Consider the following 10,000-nt stretch of genomic DNA (forward strand, 5'->3'; position numbering starts at 1 on the left):
ACAAGGAGTCGCCCATTTCTGTCGTGCGACGTGGAGGGGGGGGGGGAAAGCAAACCGAAAAAAAAAAGGAACCGAACGAAGGAACCGAATTAATAAACCAACCCCCAAAGAACGTTTGGTCGAAAAACACAGAGATCGAGTGACGGTTATTAAGGAACCAGTGTTGAAATACCCCCAAAAATTAAAATACGAAACCGAAAAGTAAATACAAAACGATATAAATATCAAAGCAATAAAGCCGATCACCCGGAAGGTGAACGGAAACCCCCAAAAGAAAGAGGCCGTCATGGACCAAACAACGGAGATGTGGAGGGAAGAAGGAGGAGAAAACAGAGAGAAACAGAGAGACTAAGAGAACAACACGATGAGACAAGCAAGGAGTACCTCCAAAGCTCTAGCCTATGTTTTCTCGAACACTGACATTACTGTTCCAGGTTACCTTGAGCTCAGCCTTTCAGATCCACACCTCATAATAAAGTTAATTCATAAGTCATTTATAGGCCTCTAGTTAATGATGAACTAATCCTTTGTTTTAATAAGCTGATCTAACCATTGTACATCTGGGCGGACACTCGTACATTTGTAATGGGACCAAAGGGTAGATTTGAACATGGTTTGTGATCGCTAATCAACGTCACACCTGGTAGTGAAACAGGGCTCCATAAACCTGGCAATATAGCTTTTAGCTAAGTCAGCTTTCAAACTGACACCAAGGTAACCTGGGATTTAGTCCTGTATAAAGCTGAACTAGATTATAGCCTACAATTCAGGAGGCCAACAGAACTTGCAACGTGACACTAACCTGACCCCAGGAGATCTGTGGGAAAGCAAGAAAAGGAAGAAGGAGTAGAAGAGGGGACATATGCGTTATTGGGATGTACTGGCTTTCCAATGATTCAATCAGTCAATCAATGAAATAACACCTACCGCCCCAGGAAGTAGGAGCTGCTGAGGGTCCAGATGGACCTGAGGAGGAGAGAGGATCCAGGTCCAACAGAGAGCTGGAGAGGGAGAGGGAGAGAGAGTGAGAGAGAGAGAGAGAGAGAGAGAGAGAGAGAGAGAGAGAGAGAGAGAGAGACAGAGAGAGAGAGAGAGAGAGAGAGAGAGAGAGAGAGAGAGAGAGAGAGAGAGAGAGAGAGAGAGAGAGAGAGAGGGAGAGAGAGAGAGAGAGAGAGAGAGAGAGAGAGGGAGGAGAGGGGAGAGAGAGAGAAGAGAGAGAGAGAGGGGGGGAGAGGGGAGAGAGAGAGAGAGAGAGAGAGAGAGAGAGAGAGAGAGAGAGAGAGAGAGAGAGAGAGAGAGAGAGAGAGGGAGAGAGAGAGAGAGAGGGAGAGAGAGAGAGAGAGAGAGAGAGAGAGAGAAGAGAGAAAGGAGAGATAGAGAGGAGATAGAGAGGGAGAGAGAGAGAGCGAGAGAGAGAGAGAGACAGAGAGAGAGAGACAGAGAGACAGAGATAGTGGTAGAAAGAGAGAGACTGAAGTTAAAATCCGTACACTTCCTGCCATTATTTTATGGGCTTGAAATCTACCTAGTGTTTATCAATCCATACATTTTTTTCAAGATTAATCATTGGTCCATCTTTGTCCGAGTACTACAATCTGAATCTAAATGGTGGAAAAAAAGAGCTTGCTGTTGTTATTTTTTACACAAAATGGCGTCTTACTCCTCGACTGGTTCTGGAGCAGCGGCGGCGGCGGCGGCGGCGGCACCGGCGGCCTCCCCAGGCGGGGGCTGCAGTGTGGGGACGGCGTTGGAGGATTTGGCCGGAGTGGAAGTGGGAGACACATTGTTTGTAGGGGAGCCCTGCAAGAAGGAGCAGGAAACCCCGTCTTGATATCATATGCAAATTAGTACAACAGTGTGTCGCAAAGACGATGGAAAATTACAGAAGGCAGGAGCGTAAGAAGAGTCAAATCTTTACCTTTGATGGAGACCTGAGGGAGAGAATGGGCAAAATAAAGGTGCATTAGATGTGAAGAGAATGTGTGTTCGGCAGGTGTGTTAGTAGTGCTAAATAGGTCCATGAAATCAAGTCTATAATGGATGTTGGACAAACAAATCCTATAATACTGAAACTATCTATATCTAATATAGATTGTTCACACGGAAAGAGTTTCTTCCAAAACATTATTTTCACACATTTAGAATAAAAATGCTTCAATATTGAAATATAGGGAATATAATTGCCTAAATGAGGTAATATTCATGATTTGACCAGTAAGAGTTTGGAAGAAAACCCTTTATATTGTGACACACATGACGTGTTTTTAAGGCGACAAATTATACATTGGGTGCAGTGAATTTGGGATGCATTAACAACACAGGGTCTTATTCCCATCATGTGTCTCTTATTGTCAACACATCAAGACCTTTGAGTTCAACACATTAAGATCAGAGTGCAGTGAAAGGCATCCAGGAAAAACCACAGCACACGTCAAGGCTTCTACAACTGAGTGCCTACGTAGGCTTGGTGATACTTATACAATAAAACGGTTGGTTTACTTAGTCAGCCACCCCAAATGAAACAAGTATGCTCACCCTTCCCTGGTGATTCCAAATGAACATAAGATGCAATAAGAAGAAAGGAGGGATTAAATTAAACCAAATCAACAGGTCAGGAGAACCAAAAACCGAAATCGAATCCAGTTGAGTCAGGATTCAGTTCTGACCTGTTAGGCTGTAATTGCTACCCACAGTCACTTGCAGTTTAATCAAACCACCGCAGCGAATGAATTATCACACAAACACACACACACTCGAAGAAACACACACGCACACCCACACACACTTGAAAAAAAAAACACACACAACCACCCAGCCACCCTCCCACACACACACACACACATCTTAGAGATCACCACATCTCGTCGCACTGCGTTACACAACGTCCCACGTGTCCCTCCGAGGTCAACGGGGGCACGGGGTCATGTGACTCAGGGACTTACCCCTTCTTTCCCCCCTTCACGTCCTCCAGGCCGTTCATGTGTGTCTCCAGGGACTCCAGGATGCTGCTGGGAGCCTGAAGGCAGAGGCGGGGGAGGGGGGGTTGCCATGGAGACAAACGAATCAATGAGCCCATCACTTACTGGTACCCGTCTTTCTGTTTATCAGTGAATCCCTGAACCCAGCGGCTGTTTTATCACTCTGAAGAGGGAGCGGATGGGGCCGGTGGAATCTGAATGTGTTTTGGTCTGTTGCCAGGCTGAGCAGACGTTCTTATGGGTTTTATTCCATGCAAATATCCCATGCAAATATTTTTATTATGTATTCATTGATATTATTTTGATATCGTATTGTTTTTTTTTTTGAGATCTTTATATAGTTTTTTTTCTCGTTTTATTGTGATCTTCCTTTTCATTATTAGTGATAAGATAAGCACCACACCCATCCTTCAACCTATTAAGCGTTGATATGAATTATGTTTTAATTGGGATGGCACCACAGCAAGAGAGAGAGAGAGAGAGAGAGAGAGAGAGAGAGAGAGGGAGAGAGAGAGAGAGAGAGATAAAGAGAGAGAGAGAGAGCGAGAGAGAGAGAGAGAGAGAGCGAGAGAGAGAGAGAGAGAGAGAGAGAGAGAGAGAGAGAGAGAGAGAGAGAGAAAGAGAGAGAGAGAGAGGGAGAGAGAGAGATAAAGAGAGAGAGACAGGGAGAGAGATTGACAAAGAGAGAGAGAGATGGGGAGAGAGAGAGAGAGAGACAGAGAGAGAGGGAGAGAGAGACAGGGAGAGAGATTGACAAAGAGAGAGAGACAGAGAGTCTAAAGTTGACATCTGTTCACTTCCTTCCATTATTTTCAACTTTGGCTTAAAACACACGAGTGGTTATCAATATTTTATCATTACTTATTTGTCCAAAGAGAGAGAGAGAGAGAGAGAGAGAGAGAGAGAGAGAGAGAGAGAGAGAGAGAGATACCACACTGAGAAGCAGATCATGCCAACACCCAACACCACCCTGAAAACAGGCACTCTGTCAGGGGCAACCCTTTGTTGTTTCTATGGTTACCGGGTCCTCAAGAGGTGTAAAGGGACAGTCTTCATCGTCTGAGTCAGCTAGATCCACCACTACACCCGGGTGGAGGCACTAGGCGAAGATTGTACCATTATGTTATTTGGAATATTTCAGTGTGTGTGTGTGTGTGTTTGTCTGTATGCATGTGTCAGTGTGTGTGTGTGTGTGTGTGTGTGTGTGTGTGTCTGTGTGTGCGTGATTGTGTGTGAGTGCGTGTGGTTGCGTGCCTTTCGTGTGTGCGTGGGCGTGTATGTGTGTTGGTCTGTATACTTACATAGTTGATGTCAGGAATGTCATTCTTGTCGACTCCAATAGTCTGTTAATGGTAGAAAGAAGAAGAAAAACATCTAAATAAACACCACTTAAGACCTTATTAGAGACAGTTATATCCCAGGAGGTTTGAGGGTAGCTCTGTACCTCGGCCATCTTCATGAACTCCCCGATCTTGGTCACTCTGGTCAGGAACCTCTTGTAGATCTCCAGAGCCTCCTTACAGTCGCCCTTCTTCATCTTGAAATATTTCTCTACACGCAGCATAAAATACGCATCAGAATCAAACGAGCACAGATGATACTGGGACATTTGAAAGCTTCAAGGTACTGTAGGTAAGAGTCAAGAGCAACTATTTTTTGGGTAATTTATTAGACATGGCAAAGCTGTCCGTCAGCTATTAGTGAGTGGATTGAGTAATGAGACCTGATTGGTCTCTATTCTGACTTATCAGGGCATCTCTGCCATGATTGATTTGTGGAATCCATCTTGCCTGTCAATCACAGGTTTCAAGGATAGGAGGGGGGGACAATTTGTGGTCTCTTAGTTTCAATTTTGCTCTCTTCCGCTCATTTCAGCTTTCTCTCATTACAACTCTCCAATCTAACCTACAGCATCTTTAAGCTGAGAGAGAAGGAATTGCTGGTTCAAACAAACCAGTGTGGAAAAGGTTACAGGTATTTCACCTAATAGGTTGATGACACCGTCATTGTAGGAAGCAAACAGTTTCACCAGATCCTTGAAGAGCAGCAGGAACGCTGCATTGATGATTCCGTTGTTCAGTTCTTTAGGATGAACCTATTGAGCGAGAGGAAAACACACCGAAATCACAAAAAAACACCAAAACGCCTAACTCCGTACTCACAGGACAGTACAGGAACTGGGGTGGCTTCCATTGCATTGACATTTACATTTAGGGCATTAAGCAGACGCATTTATCCAAAGCGACTTACAATAAATACATTTGTCAGAAGAAAGAGAAACAATGTATCCCGGTCGGTACAGTAAAGTTATTCATAGAAACAAGTGCCAATCATTTACAATCGCTAGGTTAACCAATTCCCTGAATAGAACAAAGATATCTAGGATGGATAAGATGATACACAACGCTAAAGACTATTTTTAGGTGCCAGGACGTACAACATACAATTGTGTAAGATGGAGGTTTTTCGGAGAGTATGGGAGGAGAAGGGGCGGTTGGGGGTGAGTAGAGCCAGGTAAACTCTGAAAGGTGAACATTGCGAAACGATGAAAGATTTTTCAAAACGAAGAAGAAGGGTGTCAGGCTCTCACATCAAACTCCAGCAACGTGTCGATCTGGGTCTGGAGCACGGGCATGCCTTTCAACAGCTTCTCCGTGGTCATGGTCCTCATCACGCCATCCGCCCTGGGGGACACCACAGCAGAAGGGGGGGGTTAACCTCTAGAACCATCCTCACCCATGGATTTGATCGCACCAGTCAGAAAAGCATGAATCATATCAGAACAAATGCTTCGTTTTATTGAGACATGAATAGCTCAGTGGAAAAATGAAAGATCTGAGAAAATTGAGTTTGATTCCCAATTGCCACAGATATACCTGGAGGCATCCTTGAGAAAACTGATGTGAAAGCTCCTTATGACTATTAATACACTATGTTTCATTACACGTGTCAATGACTAAGGGCAATAGAGAGTTAAAAGCAATCAAATATTTAAACATGCATCAGTCATAAAATTAGACACAATATAATCACGATTCAATTTCATTGGAATCACACTGTGTAAGGAAACAAAACTTTGGCTAATAAACAAATGGAGCAGGTAAACAATATAAAGGATTGTTTTACGGTCAAGGAGCAAAGCAAGGTGAACGCCTATTATTATGTAGTCAGCCGTAGGTATGTTGAACGTACCCCTTCTTGACCTTTGTGAAATCAAATGCCATCTGGCGATATGCAAAGGCCTTCTCGTTCAGGTAGCGTCCATACCGTCTGATAAATGTGGACATGTCGTATCCTTGGGGGGAAATGAACAGCATACAAATGTAATTATCACGGAAATATTGAGGAAAATATGACAGATTTTTGTATTCATGACTGATAGACTTCCTGCAAGCTGATAACATGGATATACTGATATCTCACAGTGTGCATGTCTTTGCGTTAATTCCTCCCTGGCTGACCAAGATGATCCAATTTACGTTGTTCTGCTGTTATCCATACTGGATAATATATAGATGGTCTACAAGCCCCTGCTCACCATTTGAGAGGCAGTCAATCAAGCACACACTCTCTGACTAGCCATGCAAGATGCTTAAGGGAGTTCTCTATGCTTACCGTGTGAACCGGTTTTGTCAATAAAGTTGCTGAGGTTGAACAGAGAGGTCCTGGAGGCCAAGTACTGAATGAACCTCTGTGGGTAAAAAAACAAAACAACCACATTAAAAACAGTTAAACTCTGTATTTTATGAAGTCCTAAAAATCTTTATTTTATCTACTCTTTCAACAGACCTAAAAACACTACACTTTCTGAACACACAACATAAATACCTACCGGTACCCTTTTCCTTAGGATTCACATTTCAGGATGATAATATTTAGTAGTGTCTGTATCAATCTCTTCAGGGCTTTCTGCTGAGACACTGGTCTCCAGAGAGTTATATCATTTCATTCAGCTGGCGATGTGTACTTAGTCTAAATCCCTAACCCATTCCACTGTGGTTCTAAAACCCATCATTGAGTGGGCTGCATCTAGAGCTATTTGAGCAACACAAATCCACCCCAACGGATCCCAAAGCCCCCAAATCAAATAACTTGTGCAGCAGTATTGACCACTCTCATTGTGTAAGCGTTCAACATATTCTTGCTCCCTTTGTGTATAGTGTGGGGACGCCAAATGTGTAATTTTGGAAAAATGTATTGGATCGAATTCTTAACCGAGCACTCTTCTGAATTGAATTTGGCTTTAATTAAATGTATGATTTATAAGGCATCTGAAGCAGCCAAGATGAATGAGATGGAGCCAGATTGATGCAACCGGGCCGCGCCCACCCACCTCGTTGCCATGGACACACATGTGGTGGCTAGTGACGAGAGCCTTGAAGACAACCACCCAGCTGGCGTTGGTGGCTCTCTCAAACAGAGTGTCCGCCATCTGGGGGATGTTCACGTTGGTGGCGTTGGTGGCACCCACCAGATCTGTAGCACAAAACGATAATGTTAGACGTTTCCATAAAGAACGTTTTTTTATCTGCACTTTCTCACAATGAAAAAAGGATAATATATAGGAATAATGATGTCCACTGACTCATTGTTGGAAACCTTTCCTGAATTATTTTGTGTTTTTTTTGTTACGTTTGCATGGTGGATGCTTGATGGTTATCAACAAATGTTATTAAAGATTGAAGATACAGACGGAAAGTTCGGAAACGCACTTACATTTCCCCTACACACATATATAGAGAGACACAGTGACAGTCAGACAGACAGGCAGACGGACCCATGGAAAGACAGATGTACAGACAGACTATTAGATGGATAGACGTGAGAGAGACAGAGAGAGACAGACGGACAGACAGAAAAACAGCAAGGTAGCAAAGAAGGGAGGCTCTATTTACAGATAGTAGAGTAAGCACTTATTTTGTATGTATAAGAGAGAGAGAGATAGAGAGAGAGAGAGAGAGAGAGAGAGAGAGAGAGAGAGAGAGAGAGAGAGAGAGAGAGAGAGAGAGAGAGAGAGAGAGAGAGAGAGAGAGAGAGAGAGAGGGAGAGAGAGAGAGAGAGAGAGAGAGAGAGAGAGAGAGAGAGAGAGAGAGAGAGAGAGAGAGAGAGAGAGAGAGAAAGAGAGAGAGAGGGAGAAAGAGAGAGCGACTATGATCGAGACAGTGAGAGACAGGATGACTCTTAGGAAGGCCTATTTCAAACATTATCCAGTTCTGCAGTATGCTTAAATCCTTAAGGCTCTTTGGTAATCAAATACATCAGATAGCTGTCATCATAATGCAGCAGAGTCAGGTTGGTTATGAACTTGCAGGCACTTAAATGCCCTCTTAATATGAAACATAACCTTTCAAAAAATATGCAAATGAGTGTGTGCTGCAGATATATACGTGGGAAAATTGCCAAGCTAAATAGCGACAAGATGTAATAAAAAAAGCAGCGTGCAAATGTGTATTTCAGTTTCAGATATAGAACGAGTGGTGGGTTGTTGCAGACGCTATAGGAGAGAGAAGCACAGCCCCTTTGATGACTCAAGGCTGGCGTATTGAACAGACCTTGGCCTTGTCGAAAATATAGACAGAACAGGGAGGCACCTGGCCACAAATAGAAGAGGAAAGGAGGACTGCAAAGTGAGGGCACAGAGACGGAGTTGGGTGCAGTTATGGTGGCGAGGTGGGTGTGGTCGAGGTGGTGGTGGGGGGTGGTCTGGTCATATTGGTGCTGGTGGTGACGTTGATCATAGTAGAGTTGATGGTGGTCATAGTGGTGGTCTTAGTGGTGGTGGTGGTGGTGGTGTCATAGTGGTGTTGACATTGGTCATGGTAGTGGTCATAGTGGTGTCATGACGGTGTCATAGTCGTGGTCTTAGTGGTGGTGGTGGTGGTGGGGTTGTCATAGTGGTGTTGATGTTGGTCAGAGTGATGGTCATAGCAGTGGTCTTAGTGGTGGTCATAATGGTGGTCCAGGGGATTGTTAAAGGTTAGAGGAGGGGATTGCCAGCTCCAGCTTTGTCAACAGATAATTGCTAATCACTAGGGAAGGGCCGTCCTCCCATCAACCAACACCCCGCTCGCTCCCTCCCACACACACAACCCCCCCCCCCCCACACACACACACACACACACACACACACACACACACACACACACACACACACACACACACACACACACACACACACACACACACACACACACACACACACACACACACACACATAGTAATGCCACGCTTGCCATAAGGGGATGCCAGTGTGTAAGTGGTGGCAGTGTGTTCCAGCTCAGTGTCACTGAGGCTACTAGCAATGATTACGGTACGATTATCCCCCTAACCCTTCCTGCAACAGCGCAAACGGTGACCTAGCCTGTTGCCCCAATAATTAGAGCAGCTCTGTGCGTCAAATCTGGTGTCAAAATGTAATATTTACACAATTTATGTCAAGCTTGTTGTATTTTATAACCATTACCCACATTGTTATTTTGGTGCAGCAAACTGTGCTCTAATTTCTTCATGTTGCAATGGCTTCCTTCCTGTGTACTGTTAAGGTATGGTTCAGCACAGCTGAACACAAGGTTGACCGAGAGACACTCCCTCTCTTACTCTCTCTCTCTGTCTCCCTCTCTCTTTCCCATCCCCCACTCACTCTAGAGTATCATACACCGACTGTGTAGTAGGTAGCATCCATGCTAGCACTGGTTGTACACAGGCGTATATGACTTGTTATTACCAAATGTAAACTAAAGATTTTAGTGATTTTGCCGCTGGGTGACACTAGACATGTAGCCAGGCAATGTTTCTGTTTTGTGTATATGCTAATCATCATTGGTGGACAACATGATTGTGTGTGTGTGTGTGTGTGTGTGTGTGTGTGTGTGTGTGTGTGTGTGTGTGTGTGTGTGTGTGTGTGTGTGTGTGTGTGTGTGTGTGTGTGTGTGTGTGTGTGTGTGTGTGTGTGTGTGTGTGTGTGTGTGTGTGTGTGTGTGTGTGTGTGCGTGTGTGTGTGTGTGTGCGTGTGCGTGTGCGTG

At 44.3% G+C, this 10,000-nt stretch overlaps 1 protein-coding gene across 1 annotated transcript in view; it reads right to left on the minus strand.

Moving 5' to 3' along the window:
- The window catches only part of snap91b (synaptosome associated protein 91b), a 25,325-nt gene that overhangs the window by 11,590 nt on the left and 3,735 nt on the right, over positions 1-10,000 (minus strand). Inside the window, exons 4-16 of the mRNA XM_056581408.1 lie at positions 7,312-7,454; positions 6,594-6,669; positions 6,171-6,273; positions 5,569-5,662; positions 4,962-5,073; positions 4,423-4,529; positions 4,280-4,321; positions 2,943-3,016; positions 1,919-1,931; positions 1,661-1,800; positions 928-1,001; positions 803-817; positions 1-18 (exon numbers count right to left, since the gene is read on the minus strand). The exon at positions 1-18 is cut by the window's left edge and continues 207 nt beyond it. Of these exons, the coding sequence (XP_056437383.1) occupies positions 1-18; positions 803-817; positions 928-1,001; positions 1,661-1,800; positions 1,919-1,931; positions 2,943-3,016; positions 4,280-4,321; positions 4,423-4,529; positions 4,962-5,073; positions 5,569-5,662; positions 6,171-6,273; positions 6,594-6,669; positions 7,312-7,454 (1,011 nt within the window). The remainder of the gene's footprint in view (positions 19-802; positions 818-927; positions 1,002-1,660; positions 1,801-1,918; positions 1,932-2,942; positions 3,017-4,279; positions 4,322-4,422; positions 4,530-4,961; positions 5,074-5,568; positions 5,663-6,170; positions 6,274-6,593; positions 6,670-7,311; positions 7,455-10,000) is intronic.

The sequence above is a fragment of the Gadus chalcogrammus genome, chromosome 21, assembly GCF_026213295.1.
Source record: "Gadus chalcogrammus isolate NIFS_2021 chromosome 21, NIFS_Gcha_1.0, whole genome shotgun sequence".
NCBI classification, from domain to species: domain Eukaryota; kingdom Metazoa; phylum Chordata; class Actinopteri; order Gadiformes; family Gadidae; genus Gadus; species Gadus chalcogrammus.